Source organism: Chelonoidis abingdonii, chromosome 23, assembly GCF_003597395.2.
Source record: "Chelonoidis abingdonii isolate Lonesome George chromosome 23, CheloAbing_2.0, whole genome shotgun sequence".
Taxonomy (NCBI): domain Eukaryota; kingdom Metazoa; phylum Chordata; order Testudines; family Testudinidae; genus Chelonoidis; species Chelonoidis abingdonii.
This window is the reverse complement of record NC_133791.1, coordinates 11,969,630-11,987,924: the sequence shown is the minus strand read 5'-3', so window position 1 is coordinate 11,987,924 and position 18,295 is coordinate 11,969,630. Positions and strand designations below refer to the sequence as shown.

Here is an 18,295-nt window from a genome sequence, read left to right as displayed (position 1 = left end):
GAATTCAGTGGAGCTCTGCTGGATTTCCATCAGTGTAAATGAAGTCTAGATATGGAATAAAAAATACCATTTCCATTGGTTTCCAAACATTAATACAAACAGACAGGGTTGAGAGTGCAAAAGGAATGTGGTCTCGGAGTAGTAGAGCAATATATGGTGATACAGAAGTTTGAGTAAATTTTCAAGAGGCCCTTAGGGTTTGTCTACACTTGGAAATTTACCAGAGTACTTATTCCGAAGTAACTCTTTGTGGATACACTCATGTTCTGGAATAGTTATCTAGGCAAATTTCCAAGTGTAGACAAGTCCCAAATAACTTAGGAGCCTAAATCCCTCTGAATGTCAATGCCACATTTGAAAATGACACTGAGGCACTTGAGAAAATGTTACCCGATAGCTACAAATTAGCATACTGGTTACCCCATTTAAAATATCTGATTAGATGGGAAAAGAAGGAACGGGATATTTCATCTTTAAAAAGAGAGAGGAAGAGGCAGTCAATCAGATGTAGCTTATTCCCAGGAGAGGTTTGTATTGCAGAATATTGTATAAATGAGATGTGAGAGACTGTGTTTGTCATGCTCCAACTACCTAAAAGTGCTTTACAAAGTCAGTCAGTCACTGCAGTGCATCCAGCCATGGAGGCAAACGTCTCAGGTGACGTGCTAGGCTCTGGCACGCTCTCACTTTTGGACATGAGTAAGTGTATCCCTAGGAGAGGAATGCTGGCCAGAATGGCAGGGTTATCCCCTCATTTTTTATTTTTATTTTTATTTTTTTTACAAAAGCAGAGTGAGATTATGAATTTTCCTCCCAGATGGCCACCAGGGATGAGCAGCAGGTGTCACGTGCAATCAAAGGACAGATTGTGTTATTGTTGAGAGACTCTTGTCTTAGCTCTTGCTGTTGTGTTTGAAGAACTGCAGCTGAGTAGGATGACCAGTAGCTAGAGTTAAAGCTGTGCTGTTAGTATAGCTTTTAGTTTTCTGCGGGCAGACTCCCATCTCATGCACAAAGAACGTGGGAGGGGAGCAAGAAAACCCTGCACATTTCACTTGTTTCCCCCAACCTCTTGTGACAGAAGACATTTTGCTGAATGGAGTCTGTTAATCTTGAAACTGTGCCTCTACCCAACCCCATGAATCCTAGTGACATGGGCGAATCCTGGGGATCTCTTCTGCAGTGAGCCAAGACTGTGCTGCTGTGCTGTTCTGTCTTCCTCAGTAGCACTGCTGCAGTACCATTGCCTGGGTCGCCCTATGACTGTTTAGCAACGTTACCCTGTGCACGGATTTTGTTACAGAAGTGTCCAGGCTCTGTGGGGGCCAATACTCTGGAGATCATACCTCCCCTTTTCTGCCCATTCCTACCCTGAAAGCTTCTGAACTGCTATAAACAGAGTCTCAGCAAAGAAGCACGTGCAGTGGGCAGGTTGGGGCACAATGCCTTATAGATGCCACTCCTCTATTTGTGGTTTTTTGTGCAAAAATTGAGAGATCTGTGCAGCCACGTTCTTTTCTTGTATTTAGGAATACAACTCTCAGGGTCTCAGGGCTTTGGTTTAAGTTCCCATGGACTGGTCATCTCCTCTGAGCATGTTGTTAATGTAAATTCCTCTTCTCTCTGCCCCCCCATTAGCCAGCTGTGTCTGAAGTGCAGTGTTGGTGTGCATTGTGTGTACGCATGTAAGTGACACTTCATTCCCTTTTCCCAGCTGATTACAGTACCAGTGAGATGTTAGTGAACATGGGAAACCTCCCTCTGGATGAGTTCTACCCTGCAGTCTCCATGGTAGCACTGATGAGAATCTTCCGAGACCAATCCTTGTCCCACCATCACACTATGGTAGTCCAAGCCATCACCTTTATTTTCAAATCTCTCGGGCTGAAGTGTGTGCAGTTCCTGCCCCAGGTCATGCCAACGTTTCTCAATGTAATTCGGGTTTGCGATGGTGCCATCCGAGAGGTGAGTGTGCTAGGAATTTGCTCCCTCTCCCCAAAACAAGAATCCCTTGTAATGCGAATGCAACTGTCTTTGGGTGCTCCTGTACCGAGTGCTGCTGCCAAGCATGCTGCGAAAGTGAAGTACCAGCTTTGCTTTCTCTCTCCTCTGGGCATTGATCAGAACATCAAGTGGCACCAATTTTTCTGCCTCTCCATTGAAACAGTTGCTACCAAGCATCCCCCTAAATGGTCAGTTCAGTTCTGCTTCCTCCTTAAGCCATCCTGTGCAGGTCCCACAGCTTTCAATGGCCTCTGCAGTTTATGCCCTGTTGCACCGTGTGTCTTTACATGTAGAGTCTTAAACGTCTAGCAAAATGGTCTGCTTTCATCCTCCTGTGCAGGAAATTTGACTTGCTGCAGTCAGCTGGCATTCACAGCTGAGTGGACAATGATTCCACAGCACCTCACTTCTTTCTCATTTAACTAGCAATTTTCACTTAAATGTAAAATTGCATCAGAAGAATGGGCCTCAGCTGCATCTGGCCTAAGATGGCTGGTTGTAGCAGAACATCTTCCTCAAGAGTGTATGTAATGGGGAATTCGCATGAGTTACTGGAATTGTGTTTTACATGTGGGATGGGAGCAACAGAATTACCCCCATTCCTGCTTTAGAACCACAGTCACCACTGGCAATCCTCTACCAAACTGAATTACTGCTCAGATTGGAATGAAAAACCCTGGCACTCTGGGTTTGCTGGGTGCCTAGACATGACTGACCTAAGTTGCTTGAAAGCTCTGCAGTTTTGCACACTCTCTTTAAAAATTTTCAGGTAAAAGAAGATGGTGAAAGTGTACTGGGGAGAAGAGCTGAGGTGGGTACAAAGCGCAAACCAGGCAGTTCCCTGCACTGTATGTAAACCTGCTCTTGCAGCTCCACAAGAACTGAGTTATTTTTCAGTAAACATGTATATGTTGCCCTAGCCAAAGAGGCTGCTTTTTATCCCTTGTCCACTTACCTGATTTTCATGGAACCCCATGATCTATTCTTCTGAGCTCCACTTGTGAATTGGAACACATTGGCCTGTATTTGCTATGAACACCAATTACAATCTACACTGCAAGTTTTGCATGAAAACTGTTAAATTTAATAGAAAATGATACAAATGGTGTTGGGTTTTTTTTGTTTGTTTTGGTTTTAAATAAGCATTTGTGGACCAGGGGTGCTCACCCAAATTGTTATATTATTTCACACCAAGCACAAACGTGAAATCACTACAGTGGATAGTTGCACATGATTTTGTTTTGCTTCATCAAAGTGAATCATGAACCCAACACACCAAATTGTCTAGGTCACACTACTCCCACGGTACAATTAGCCATCTTTCTAATGAACCGTTAACCTGGCAAGTACTGCAATCTGTCCCTGTAATATTCCACCAATATGCCTTGGTGGGGAGAGGGAGAGAATATAGAACATAGTATCTTAAAATCTGGGTGAGTTTGGCCAGCAGCAAGAGATCGGGGCTACATTTTCACAAGCAGCCTCCAGGTCTGAATTTATAAAGCGATGTGGTATTTCAAACTCTGGGTTCAGGCTTGCGAGTCTGTTGTTTAAATACCTAATCAATTTGCATGCGTAGAATCCCTTTTGGTGCATGCATATCCAAAGTTTTAAATAGTCGCAGCAGTGGATAAAAATACCAACTTCTGGGCTGAGGCTGAGAGAGAGAATTTGGCCCCAGCATTTACAGCTGTGCATGTTGTTTAGTTTTTAAAGGCGCTTGTGATTAGGCTTTGAAATCAGATTTGCCCTGAATTGCACAGGAATTTGGATAGCAGCATTGAGCACTTACCTCTCTCTTCCTTTCAGTTCCTGTTCCAGCAGCTAGGAATGTTGGTGTCTTTTGTGAGGAGCCATATTCGACCGTATATGGATGAAATTGTCACCCTTATGAGAGTGAGTACAACCCTTAGTCTGAACCCCAGTATCCTGGAAATAGTGGAAGGTGGTTAATTACGCTTTCCTTTATTGAGCAGGTGGGGTCATTCTTGAGGGAATATCACAGTCACAATACGTGCCCCATCCAGAAAGAGAGATCCGGAGAGATTAACAAACCTCTGCAGAAGGCAGGGAAATTATTAATAATGGGAGAAAAATATTGATTAATAAAATATCACTTAATATTACAATAATAGTTTCTTCTTCTAATCCAGTCTCAGAGCTGTTACTCCAGTTGAGGGTACGTGCCATTCTCTCTTTGTTAGGATTGAACCTGGGCCTTGCTAACTACTGCTGAACAGCGTGGGATGGAAGCTGGAGCATTGTGATTATAACCAATGATTCGTCTGTTGCCCTAAAGCTGGTGTAATATGTAGTGTTAAATAGGTGGCTTGGTGTTTTGTTTTTTCTTAAGTTGCTTAAATCAGGGAATTGCCTAATGGAGGAGAAGGTTCTCCCTAGTGTTAGCCTGATGCTGTCTCCTGGTCCAGTACTGCATGCAGCTCAGTATAGAGAACCTTTTTTTATCTTTCTCCTCCAGGACTTCTGGGTCATGAACAATTCTATACAGAGCACAATTATCCTACTTATTGAGCAAATTGTGGTGGCTCTTGGGGGCGAGTTCAAGCTCTATCTGCCTCAGCTTATTCCTCACATGTTACGGGTCTTCATGCATGACAGTAGTCCAGGACGCAACGTCTCTGTCAAGGTGAGTGATTCAGCCTACGAGGTGATATGTTGGGTACTGCCTGTCCAGGAGCCTAGTCCCATGGGCCCATGCCTGGCTACACTGAAGCAGGAGGGGTGGAATAGCCCTGCTGCCATAATAGCACGGGATAAAGTGGTTCAGTCAGTGCTCAGGTGAATGCACTGTGCCAGAGCAGCTTCCAAGTGGAGATAAGGTTACTTTAAAACATAGCTGTTTCATGACTTTATTAAGCTGGGTGGAATTGGATCATCTTTCCCTCCAGCTGTTGAATGCGATCCAGCTGTTTGGAGCTAACTTGGATGACTACCTGCATTTGTTACTACCTCCCATTGTAAAGCTGTTTGATGCCCCAGATGTCCCACTGGTGGCTCGCAAGTAAGTATCTGCCAACTCTGTACTCTCTTCTCTACTCTGCTTCCATTCATCTGTGTTCCTCAGTGGCTGCTGTGGTCCTACATGGCATAGATTGCTGATTAGTCCCTCTAGGTTTTTGATAATCAGATGCACGGAATACTTGTTACTTGAATGCCTCAGCCCTAGTGCTCTGTGTTTCTCAGCTGCACTAGTAAATCCTAGCTTTCACCTGCCATTGTCTTAGGCACTGCCATATTCAAGCAGTCTTGCAAGTGTTGTTGTCATCAAAAGCCCACTAAACTGCCATGTCTATTTCTGTTCTTGCTAATGGCTGAGACATATGTGTATAAATCGCTTGTATCTTTATAATCAGCCTTCTCCTCCTATTCTGTCCCATCAATGAGAGAGTCCTCACCTCTTTCTGCTCTGGTTTCAGAGCTGCTCTGGAGACTGTGGACCGCCTGACAGAATCGCTGGATTTCACTGATTATGCTTCACGGATTATTCACCCCATCGTGCGGACACTAGATCTAAGCCCTGAGCTACGGCCAACTGCCATGGATACTTTGTCCTCTCTGGTTTTCCAGCTAGGGAAGAAGGTAATTTCCTGCTTAAGTGCGACAGCCTCCAGAGAGGAGGGAATTTTCTTCATGGCTTTAAAATGGGAGTGTTTAACATGTAGTCAGCCTGGATTTTAGAGAGACAATGTCCAGTTTTGCAGTCTTTCCAGTCTACAATTGTATGTTGCAGTGGGTTTGCCCTTACAGTGTCTCCCCTGCCCTCCCCACAAATGGCTTTTGGTAGCATGTGTTTTTCAAATCAAGCTCTTTCAGATTCTGCTTCTAGCTGGTCAGTGAATTGAAGATGGAATCGGTGGGTATATTTTAGTCTTAATGAAACTGACTAACTGGCTTTTGACTCCTTCTCCCATACAGTATCAGATTTTTATCCCAATGGTGAACAAGGTCCTGATGCGTCATCGAATAAACCACCAGCGGTATGATGTTCTCATCTGCAGAATTGTGAAGGTGAGTTGGCTTGTATGAATGCAGCCAGGTGTGTAGAATCGGATTCAGGTAGGTTCTGTACTGAAGCTACTGCAGCAGAAGACTCGTGTAGGCTTCTCGCTGTTGCATGCAGAGTAACTGTTTACATGTTCTGAGTAGTAGAAATGATGTAGTTGGATATTTTGAGACTGAAACAGGAAAACTTATTTGCCTTGTAAAACTTGGGCTCCACATAGAAAAGTCTCTAAACTGTCTAGGAGGAATCTATAACAGTAGTTTGTGTCTTTCCATCTTCTTCACCATTTCGACCCTAGGACCAAGGAAGGATTCCCCTGCTCAAGCCCAGTGTACTACAGCAGGTCCGATAGTTCATAAGTCAGGAACTGCCCCATATTTCCCAACATAATTCCATTGTTACGTCCTCTCCTGGTCACTAGCACAATGTCTTTCTGCAGCTCTCACTGACACAACTGGACACTGATTTGTGACGTATTATTCCATAGTAGTATGACTGAGTTTAGCTTCTCCATCCTCCAGTGTTGGGAGCCAAGATTTCTTGGCAGCTAGTGCTGATGGGAATGGGATGACCTGAGCTCACAGATGCCAAAGATGTAATATGTTGTTGTGAAAGATCATCCCCATACCCCGAATTGAGCTTAACAGTTGAGAACTTCTTGCGTTTCCTTTCACCCAGACAGGTAGCCTTGAGCAGAAAGTGGGAGGAGAGAGGTAGGGACATTAAAGGAAGTCTTAATAGTGGCACACCTGGCCTTCACTCTGAGCCATTGATTGCAGGGCTACACCCTTGCTGACGAAGAGGAGGATCCCCTGATTTATCAGCACCGAATGCTGAGAAGCAACCAGGGAGAGATGCTGACCAGTGGCCCTGTGGAAACAGGACCTATGAAGAAATTACACGTCAGCACCATCAACCTGCAGAAGGTGAGTTACGGATTTCCGGCAGTAGCTTGCTGCAGAAGGTGGGGGGCTATTGGTGCCTTGATCAGAGAGTTATGTCTGGAGCATCTGAACATTTCAGGGCTCTCTTCCATGGTCAGCTGTCAGCCCCAAGAGCAGACTTGTCTAGGGTCAGAGGGCTTCCTTTAGAATTCTAAGCAACTTTGAGGTTCTCTCTTGGTTTTAGAGGATGTCTTGTGAGCAGTTCAGGTGCTGGATTGAAAGGGGCCTTGTAGTAACACTGAAGGGCTCTTTTCCCGTGTCTGACGTGTTCGCAAGACTCCTTGATTCTGAGGAGTGAGCCTTGGAATTGTCTATCACTTACTTCTGGATTTAACTGCTTCAGCTCTATTGGAATGTTTTTTTCTATCCTCACTGTCCCCCAGAATAGCCCATTGTTAAAGCAGCTGTGTAAAGTGCCCTCTGTTCCATGTTAGAGAGTTAATGTTCAGATGAACTCCCTGTGGTGCTTTACAGTTCTGTGCGTGGATGCATCTCTAGGTATTTGTATGTGTGAGACTATTTAGACCACAGACAAATAGTGACTTGGCTCAGAGGGAAACAGCAGGAAAGTATTGACCTAGAGTGACAATAATAACTTTGATATGTAGCCCTTTGCTTTAAGTGGTAAGTGCAATGAAGGAACTGGGTTCTACTTAAGACAAGTTCATGGCTACCATTCCACTAATTGCAGTGCTTATCCTTGGCTCCTCTTCCCAACAGGAGGCATTGGAGCACTTTGGCTGGCCTCTGGATGTTCTCCATCTGCTCTTAAGGAGGGCAGTAGCACAGTTCTGATTGGTCATGTGAGCACTGTTTGACCATAAGCTAGATTCAGAGGGGTGTATGTGTGGCACTCCCTCTCCTCAGCAGGGTGGGGGGCTGAGATGACCCTGCAGTTCTAATTCTAGACGCACGCTATTAGGTATTTCAAAGCTGGTGCTTAACATTGACATGTGACATTGGGTGTGTTTTGCAAAGGAGAGAGAAGGGCTGCAGGTCTTGCTTGTTAAACATTTGTCGTGCGTGGTGGGAACATGCTTTGGGTGGGTTGCTTAGAAATGAGGCTGGATTGTTGCAAATGGCCCTGTGGAAGGAGAACCCCAGCTGGGAATAGAACAACAGATCGTGCCAGATGAGATGTAGAGCTATGAAGTAGAAACCTCTCTTGCTGAAGCCTCTTATCCTCTACTTTGGGCTCACGTATTGGCACTGCACTCAGCAGCTGAGCTGTCTTGCTTTCTGTTTCAGGCCTGGGGAGCAGCAAGAAGAGTCTCCAAAGATGACTGGTTGGAATGGCTGCGGCGATTGAGCTTGGAGTTACTGAAAGATTCCTCATCGCCATCCCTGCGCTCTTGCTGGGCCTTGGCTCAGGCCTATAATCCTATGGCCAGGTACAGTCATTCTGTATTTCCTGCCACTCCTTAATGTGCTTGCAGCGGCAGGCACATGCCAAAAAAAATGGTAAGGAAATGGAAACTCACATAAAAGCTGTGGAATTTTACATAAAGTTACCTATTGCTTGGGCATGGAATAAAACGATTGGCATTACTGATTGGCAGCTCCTCGAGGTGCAGTGTTGAGTGGGAGAATTTTCAAGATAATTCTGTCTACTTCTCTTTCCAGAATAATAGAAGGCAAATAAAAGTGAAGCTGAAAAAACAGGAAAGTAAAAAATCGTTTGTAGAACTCTGCATCTCAGATAAGGTTCCTCTGGGTGGAATAAACTGCTCTGATTTAATATCATTGTAACTGGTAGGTCTAGGGTGACTTGGTTTTGGTGAGCAGCTGCTTGTTCATCTCTTCCCTGTGGCACATAATTGTCACTTCAGTGGGCGGGAACCTGACTTTACTGTTGTCTCAAGACAGCCGCTCGTTTCTAGTTTTGATTTTTTGATAGAAGTGAATTGTAGCACACATACAATGGAAAGGCTGATAGATTGGCAAAAGTTTGGGGCTTGCTGTGTGGGCAGATATTGTGCAAGTGTCCTTTACAGCTCTGCAAATGCATCTCAGTTCTGTCCTTTAGTATTTCCGTGCTATTCTAGCCCCACTCCCAGAGTGCCCTCATCTTCCCTCCACCGTATGTGCACACAGAGCTCTGCCCATGCACTTAATCCTCTCTGCAGCAACCCCTGCTAAACCCCAGTTCTACTCTGTAGTGAGCACAGACTATGTGATAACTTTGTGATGTCAACACATGTCCAGTAAAAATACTAAGGGACATTCTCCCTGCCCCACTGGTTCAGGCTGGAACCCAGATACAGTATTCAGAGCAGAAAGGATAGACATGCTCCCTGCTGTTGCAGTCCACCATCATCATACTGCTTTAAAAGATTTTATTTTTAACATTTAATCTTGTTGGGCATTTTGTGCTGAAGAAATAAACACAGGAATTTCTCATTCCTGTGCATACCAGAATGAATTGCAGGGCTTTGCACAGAAGGAACATAAAGTGTTTCAAAACCAGTGCTTAAGCCACTAAGATCTCTTGTGGTCCTGTGGTCTAAGCATAGTGTTTGGAATAACAAGGCTCCTTGCAACCACATGTTTTAATCCTGGCTGGATTCATTCAGTCCTTTGTCCTAGTCAGATACGTAAATTAAGTTCTCTGCAACTTGTGTGTGAGCCTCTTCAGTTAGATCTTCAAAGCAGTGATTCTGTGAATCAAACATCCTGTCATGCTTTTTCAAAGATCAGGATCCATCCCCTTGGCCAAAAAACTCCCTCCCCTGCACTGTTGTGCAGCAGGCTGCGTAGGAGCTGTCTGCTGGCTACTGTCCTCCGCCCCCAGCGATGACTGCAATGACTTGTCTACATGTGGTTCGTAAAGCAGGTTGGAAACCTTTGTGCTGAAAGGCACTGTGTAAATGTAAGGTAATATTTAATATAGACAATACCAGGAATTTCAAGAGAGCCTTATTTATATTCATTTCATATCCTATTTTCTCTGCATTAAAAATGAATAAAGCAGCTCATTGAGAGAAGGGTACTAAGACAGTGAAAGCAAGATCCTCCCCAGTGATGCATTTTAGTCTTTTAGTTGAGGTTTAATATGTTCTTGTAGTGTGTCCCCACATAACCTCACACTTAAAATCAACTACAGAAGAGAAGGCTGAGGTTGCATTTGTCAGGGCTTTGTCATCTGCTCTCTTGTGAGTCTGGATTCTGATTTCTAGTACCTCAGCAAGATTCTTCTAGCTGTTAAGCTTCATAATGATCCAAGAAATACTTTGATTCTCTACAGAATCCCTTAAATAGTCTCAGCAGCAGGCAGAATGCTGAGGCAGCAAGTGATAAGCCTCATATTGGAGCGCCAATTTTATGTAGAACTCTATCCGAGGATAGTGCAAAGGGTTTGTAAAACCTCTTGTTGGGCCACAGCCTGACGGTCAAGCCACTGGACTAGAAAGGACTCCACCCTCACTTTCACTCCCCATCTAAAGACAAAAGTAAAATTACTTAAAATATTCTGATCCACCAATAATAATAATTGTCTCCAAATATATCCCAAGAGCACATATGAGCATCCTACCTCCCTCTTGGGAAGGGAGACTGAGGCAGAGGTGACTTGTCAAGGCCATGGAGAGAAACTATCAGGGCTGGGATTAGAACTCAGGAGCTCCTGGAGCCCAGTCCTGTGTTCTAAGTACTAGTTAGACTGAAATCCTGTCGCCAAATCACCTTATATTTGTACAGTATCTCTCACCCAAATGGTTCTTAAAGTGCATTACAGAAAGATCACTCAACCTATATGCAGTACGGAAATCACTGAGGGTACTACTGGAATGTCATTACATCTGGGGTGGAACAGAGTAGATGTTTAGGGCATGGCAGTACTACACAACAGTTTAGGAAAGGCAGTGAAGAATTCCATCTCTGTCAAAGTTCAAAGGGAGTTGAAAGAGGCATAGTGCAGTTATCTGTGTTTAGAATTTGGGAAGGTTAAAATCTTTTATTTTAAAAAAATCCAGGACATCTTCAGTGACCACAAGTGGTCACGACCTCAGTTTTGTTGTCATGTTGGCTCCCGCATAACTCAGTGGTGGCCCTGTGCTGAATACAGGAGCTCAGCCCACAGCGGAAGAACAGAAGTTGGTTTTATAGTGAATGGTTAATCCCTTCCTCTAATCCTGTTTTCCCTCCTTCCTCAGAGATCTCTTCAATGCTGCCTTCGTTTCCTGCTGGTCTGAGCTGAATGAAGACCAGCAGGATGAGCTGATCCGAAGCATTGAGTTGGCCCTCACTTCTCAGGATATTGCAGAGGTGACTCAGACCCTGCTGAACTTGGCAGAATTCATGGAACACAGTGACAAGGTAAAAGAGAGCCCCTCGTTGCGGGATGGGGGGTGATTATCCTTACACACTGTCCTCCCTTCCTGTACACCCACTCGATTTCTGATTCTGACCTGTTCCTCTCCAGGGTCCGTTGCCGTTAAGAGATGATAATGGCATTGTCCTGTTGGGGGAAAGAGCTGCTAAATGCCGTGCCTATGCTAAGGCCCTGCACTACAAAGAGCTGGAGTTTCAGAAGGGCCCCACCCCAGCTATTCTGGAGTCGCTCATCAGGTAGCGTGACTCTCATCAGTTCTGGTTGTTCCTGATTTCCACCAAACTTCTCCTGCGCTCTGTTGTCGTTTACAGTAGACCCACTCCACTCTCAGGCAGCAAAAAGAGCCCTTTGGTGATTTAGAGCGTCGGCCATGGGGTCCAATGTGTAGATTAGCAGATTGTTTGCTTTCAAGGGGGCATTTGTAGCTTGCTCACTGTGCACATTCGCACCTGTTGAGTTCATTTCTCTTTCTGTGCAGTAAAAATTCTGGTGTGAAATTTCCCTCTCTCAATGAGCTGTAACTTGCTGAAGTTTTGCAGGTCACAGTTACAGAAGCAGATCAGACAGAGTCCTCCCATGTTCCCTGGTTAGGTGGGAGTCCCCAGGGAGTGGCTGAAATGTAAATGAAAGGTGTTTCTGCACTTTAAAGGAAATACCGTCTGTAAACCTGAAGCTCAGCAGCTGAGCAGAAAGCTTTTGGGAAATGAACTTGGCCTTTTTTTGTATCTATTGTTATAGCTGAGTATTTCAGATTGGGCTAAGCTGGTGTTTATCAGTGAGATGGCAGGAATTACTGGGTTTAAGGAAAAGCCACAAATTACAGTGTGTCCCCCCCCGCTCCACCTCCCGCACAACAAGGGATTTTCAACCTGTCTGATTCTGAAGAGTTTTGATCATGAAATCGAGCACTGCTGGGCTAGTCTGCAGCCATTCAAAGGGAAATACGCCACAGAAAAGTCTGAATTCCCACCGGTTTGTCCAGCCATCACAATGGATGGTACCTTTTGTGCTCTTAATATTGTTACTTTAAATGCCAACATTCACAATTTCATTTGTGATTGTCCTACTGGAATAACCAACCACTGCATTTTGCAGTGTGGCTGGCGTAGTGTTGCTGAACCTTCTGTTTTCCAGGATCATGCCCTACAAGCCTAGCTTGTAGACTCCATGTGTGACATCCTGTTGTTTTGTGATGATGTAATGGCCATGCTGTGGGAACATGCCACTGGCAGCATCATCACGGTAGAAGCATCAAAATGCCATGATGCAAAAGTTTCTCTCTAGACTAGATGCACGTGCTTCACCCAAACCTCCCATTCACTTGAAAGAAAGGCTCCGCCTAAATAATGTAGGTATATTTGCAAACAGTTAATAGAATATTCTTTATACTGGAACATGATACCTTAGCACATGTTTTTGAAAAGACTGATTAGGAGGAAAGTAAATGGCCATTTATGAACTGCATGGACTCCAGTAGTGTGTTTGGGATTAGCAAATTTTCTGTATAACTTGGCCTGGTTGTAGCAGCAAAAGACATTTCAGTATAACAAGCTAATAAATATCTTTGTAATTGACCCTCCTTGCATCTTAAAATATCATCTGCTGTTGAAATGCCTGAGCTCAAGTACAAAATAAATTCCACAGAACTTGCCAAAGTTCACTGCAGACTTGCTGGTTTTGCTCATATCTCATCTAAAGCTGTTGCTGTAACAGAACATACCCTGGTGAATTTTTCTTCTGTACTCTTAAGCTTGAATAATTAGAGGTACTGTTTAAACTGTTGGTTGGTGAGGAATTTTCCAGAGCATGTGTTCGTTGGGGGGGGGGGGGAATCTGCTGCTGCTGCATTACTTTAAAAAGCCATTGTTTATGACATTTGTTCTGCTGTTCTAGAGGCAGCCAATGAAAAGAGCATTTAGCAGTTACCTGTACTTTGCTGTATGACTTGACCTTTCTGTGGTATTTTGTATCCTACATTTAGGAAATGCTGCAGTAAAGCTAACTGAATGCTAGGCCAACACAGATGGCCTATTAAAGAGGTGCATACTCTCATGGTGGGCAGAGGACTAGGAACCAGGCGCTTTTGTTTATAGCTGACTTGGGCTGGATTTGGGGTGAATTAGATTATATTTATATTTGAGCAAAAATATTAGAGAGGCTTTTGACCCTTTGGCTGCAAAGGGCAGTTTCAGGCTACAGCCCCAAGGTGTGCTCAGCTGTGCAGGGCTGCATTTCTATTCACTGCCTGGACTTGGCTCAGTGTTTCAAAATTCTACTTGTTCAGCACAAATAACTTCTGTTTTTTGGATGGGCAAATAAAATATCACATCACAAGGGTGGCAGAAAAGATTTTGTGTCTAGGCTAGTAAAATTTTATGAGAGCTCTGGCTAAAGTATGTTAGCTTAGCAGGGCCAGGCTACCTTTGAACTGTTGTCTTGAGAATGCACAGCTCTAGAAAGCACCTCCCTGATTTTTTTCTCATTTCATATCAGCCCAGACAGCAATAACTTCTAGGTAATATTATCAAATGCTTTTGTTCCCCAAGGTCCTGTTAGTGTCTCATGATTGACGTATTTTTCAGTAGATTTTGCCATTATGCCTAGGATCGGTTGTCTAATTTATAACTACCTGGCTTGCTTTATGTGCTGGAATTGGGGTTGGGGGCAGCCTTTTGGCCCTCTCCATTCTGGGTCAAATTATCAGCTTGAAAACTGTCAGAAACGAAACATCTAAAATGCTAGTGACAAAACCAGAGAGGCTGCAGCTTTTATTGCTGTAGCAGGAAGGCTCTGCAATGGGCAATGTGCAGCCCTGACTGTCTGTGATTTACATTCTCAGAGCACGGACACGTCTTTCTCCATTAGGACTCTAAAGGCTGACTCCGGAGGACTGGGTACAGAGAGAGGCCAAATGAAGTGTTGTTCACTCTCAGGTCACACCCTCCAAGCTGTCTGAAATTCCTGACATGGTTAACCGTGGCTTTTAAAAAAAAAAAAAGTTTGAAACTGAAGTTTCAGGGCCCTAGATAAATACAGAGGGGAGATGTGTGGAATTCTCCAAATAAACATCACTTCTCCCCCCTGTGTACCACCAAGGCTGCTGTAGCATGTGTCCTGGCTCTGTAAACAAAAATTGACACACCTTGCTTGAAACAAACTCCCTGAAATCACAGCTTCAGATCCTAGATGGGTTAACTTGGTCCATCTACATTATGAGGGGGATAAGTTAATTGGGTAGGGAAGATGGAGAGTCTCTTAGACAAGATCTTGCAAACAGGCCTCTTGTCTGTACTGCAGGAATATTAAAAGTCCCATGGCATTATTTGTAAGTGGTATAATTTGGAGGCCAAAATCTGTTCTCACCTCCCAGAAAATTGCTGTGCTGTGCGCTGTCCACTGGTTGGTGCCACCTTCCACAGATGTCTGTGTTTCTGCAGTGCTGTTTGAATATAGCTTGTGAAGTACTTTGGGAGCATTCAGGCTCAAAGGCACTATAACTATAGGTGATTATAAAACACCCAGGGATTTATGGCTCTTGAGCAAGATTTAGTGAGGTGCCAATGGCAGGCCCTTTGTGATGAGTAGGGAAGAAATAGCTGTACTATAGTGGTGAATATTATGGAGTTGTCTCTGATAGAGCTGTAAGGGAAAAGAAGAACAGGTGGAAAGCTGGTGCAAATTCTTTCAAATGCAAATTAGTCAGTGCCCTTGCAGCACCAGGTTTGCAGGTGTTGTGGCCATCTTGCTCTGCGGTGTTGGTCATGGCACATCCAAGAGGAGGTCACACAAAAACCCCAGCTTCTTTGTGCCTTTCAAAACTGTCCTGAAGCAGCAAAGATTTCTCCTTGCATGTCCACTCAGTTTATCCCTCTCCACTCTTAGATGTTAGCGTGATTGGTGTCTGCTCCTGCATTCCGACCCCCTCCTTGTTTGTGGTTTATGTGACTTTGCTTGGCCTTCTAATATGGCTGTTCTGGGTGTTCATTGTATTTGAACTGTCTGTCCAGTGCCTTGAGTGCTGCTTTGGGAGTGGGAGGGTGAAGACTTCCTGAACATTTCAGGAGTCAAGGCTCTTTTGGTGAAGAAATAATCAGAGTTGGACCAGGCTTGGAGGTGCACCTTTGGGATGAGCATCATGGCTCTTGTCCTCTAGGTGGAAAATGCTGTTGTGGCAGATTGGGGTGGGCAGAGTGATTCAGCAGCTCTCAGGGCTCTGGCTGCAAACTGAAGGGTTTGTGCCTTGCCTCAAAATGGAAGGCAAAGTGGAATCGGTATAATGCAAAACAATTTGCGCCAGTCTTCTGTTCCCAATAGCAAAGTAGTGGGACAACGAGCCTTCCAGCCTCTCTACCTGCTGTGTACACCTGGCCGTGTCTGCTGCTATAAGTTACTTCCCAGAGAACGGCCAGGATTTGAGTCACAACTTAGCAGCACGTTCTGCTGTCTATTTGCCTCCTTATTTTTCCTTCCTAGCTTGTGTATGAGCTTGATTCAGCTGTTGAGAGATTCAAATTACTAAACTTGTCAAGTGTACTGCTCCCAACCAGCCAAACAATCATTTCAATTTGAGATGTGGATGTTCCTGTGAAAGGATCTTTCCCCAGGGATAAGTAACAGTAAGTTCCTTTAAATGAATAATTGTTTAATAGCATATTGCAGACTGATACTCTTCTGTCCCACCTAAAGCCCTTCAACAATCTATTTCCCTCCTCTCTCCACCCCAGTGATCTCTTGAAGGCAGATTTAACAGAGTTCAGTAAGAAACTTGCTCATGCTTGTGTCCTTGTCTCTGATTCTCCCCAGGGAATAGAAGTGCTCGGCTCCTTGTTTCAGACTGTGACTTGAACACGGTTGCAAAGGCAGATGCTGCTCTACACGAGTGCTGGAGTCTCTAAAACCAAGACTCCAATTGTAGAACTCAGCCTCAGCACAAAGAATAGAAAGCAAGTGAATAAATTAGTTATGGATTTCAGTGAGCCAGGCAGGCAGGGAGGGAGCTTGCATTCACTGATTAAAGAAAGTTTTCCTATTTGGGCGAGAAATATATAGCACATTGTGAATGCCACTGTAATCAGAATGATAAAGAATAGCAAGGAATCTGTAGCTTTGAGTCCTGTATGTTAGAATTCCACATTGGCTTGGACTAGGAGAAATCTTTCCCTTTGAATTGGTATATGCAGCCTCTCTCCCTCTTGAATCATTGTACGAAGTTCTCTGTGATGTGAGGAAGGGCACAGCCTCTCGAACAAGTTGCTTTGGTCTTTATACGATGGAGTTTTAAGCTCTCTGAAGATGCTTGCTTTTAGATTTATGCTTTCACCTTTTTGTTTACTTTATAGATATTTGCTTCTGTGCAGCATGCTGTGCTGTTTTTGCCTTCTCTGCAATATGCTTTCATCCCTTCGCCTCTGTTGCATCCCCCAGAACGCTTCAGAACTTGCTGTATTCCCCTTTCCTGACCTTAATCCCTCTTGTCTGTGTGAGTGTTTGTATCAAACAGCAGCGTAAGGAACAAGACTTGAAGAAAACAGGCTTAAAAATGAGAGAATTTATTACAGAAATGGAAAAGTTTGGTATTAAAAAAAAAAAAAAATCCATTGCACAGACTGCATATTTGTATACAACGCCGTTCCAATGTACAGTATGAATAGTCAGCATATATAAGGCATTTCCCAGGAAACCTTTGTCTCTCGTTCCACATAAGACAGAAAATTTTAAATTAGGCTCAAGCTTTGTTTCTTTAAAGTAAATAAAAATAGATATATTAACTATAACTGTCTTTTTCTATATATTCAAGCAACGGTGTGGCTGCCCTTTTTAACAATCTTTTTCAAGACACTCTTAGGTAAGGAAATGGAATGTGCTGGTTTCAACGTGGAACTTTTAGGCAGTGCTTACAAAAAATAACCCTCCAAAACAAACCTGGAAATTCCCGGGTATGGCAACCCACCAGCAAGGGAGGATTTTTGTACATTTCTAATTTCCCTTGGCACTTGAGGATTCTCTGGCTTCCATTAAAGCTCTGCTCCCAGATGCATTGCTTTGAACTTTCAATACTGTAATGAAAGGAACAGCTTGCTCCTTTTCTCCCACCCCACCCCTGACATGTGGGCAGCATGGCAAAATTTACTAGGTGCCTGTATTTTGCCTTTCTCTAAAGCATCAAATACTGGTCACAGCTGGTGGCAATAGAGCTTTCTTCATGGACCAAAGACCTGATACAAGGGAATAATCCTGTGCTTGTAAACCATAAAGCAGAGTGTTAAATATTTCCCACATCTGGATTCTCTTTTAAGTAAAAACAGAAAGTTAAAAGCAGGTGGAAGTTCAGGATCAAGCATCATAAAATAGAGATTTGATGGAATAAAGCTTTAAATACAACTTGGGTTCCAGTGACAACACAAATCACTCGAGATTGCTTCTCTTAGTGCATAATATTATCCAGGATCCTTTTCTGTATTAGAGCCACACATCACCTCTGTATTACTTGATCCCTTGTTTACCACCTACCTTTTTCCAATTAAACATTAAAAGCCCCCCACCCCACCCCTTGTGTTTTGGAATACAGTGTCAATGGTAAAAGGCTTCTCGCTGTTTGCTCCCTGTTCGCTCCTGGTCTTGGTGATAGTGTGATGAGGTGGCACAAAATGGCCCTTCTGTGTTCCAAGAGGAACACTAGTAACGTTGCAAATCAGTTCATTGTAGCTCAGAGAGTTGCATCCCAGTCCCTCATGTGCTTTCTAGTATAGATCTCCCACCTCCACATAGCTTAGAGCAGATGGGACTTGAGGTCTCTCTCAGAAAGCAACGTCCCTGGGAGTATAGTCTTGCATGGGTGTTTTCCTGTGACTAGTGGCTGGAAGGTGGTGATGAGACTTCAGGAAAGAGCAGGTGCAACATGCAATTACCTAAAATTTCAACCTAGCTTTTCCTACATGGGGAGAATGGGCCAATTAACATGCACTGGAGGAACATCTCGTTGTGGATATTTCT

General features: G+C 44.0%; 1 protein-coding gene across 4 annotated transcripts in view; it reads left to right on the top strand.

Annotated features, from left to right (window-relative positions):
* The window catches only part of MTOR (mechanistic target of rapamycin kinase), a 101,399-nt gene that overhangs the window by 17,152 nt on the left and 65,952 nt on the right, over positions 1-18,295 (top strand). For 2 of the 4 annotated variants that reach the window (XM_075060358.1, XM_032775432.2), the window contains 11 exons: positions 1,715-1,965; positions 2,774-2,815; positions 3,814-3,900; positions 4,484-4,651; positions 4,914-5,026; positions 5,442-5,604; positions 5,941-6,033; positions 6,808-6,954; positions 8,221-8,363; positions 11,124-11,286; positions 11,393-11,538. In XM_075060358.1, the coding sequence (XP_074916459.1) occupies positions 1,715-1,965; positions 2,774-2,815; positions 3,814-3,900; positions 4,484-4,651; positions 4,914-5,026; positions 5,442-5,604; positions 5,941-6,033; positions 6,808-6,954; positions 8,221-8,363; positions 11,124-11,286; positions 11,393-11,538 (1,516 nt within the window). The remainder of the gene's footprint in view (positions 1-1,714; positions 1,966-2,773; positions 2,816-3,813; positions 3,901-4,483; positions 4,652-4,913; positions 5,027-5,441; positions 5,605-5,940; positions 6,034-6,807; positions 6,955-8,220; positions 8,364-11,123; positions 11,287-11,392; positions 11,539-18,295) is intronic. The other 2 variants (XM_075060359.1, XM_032775433.2) reach the window with 1 other exon arrangement.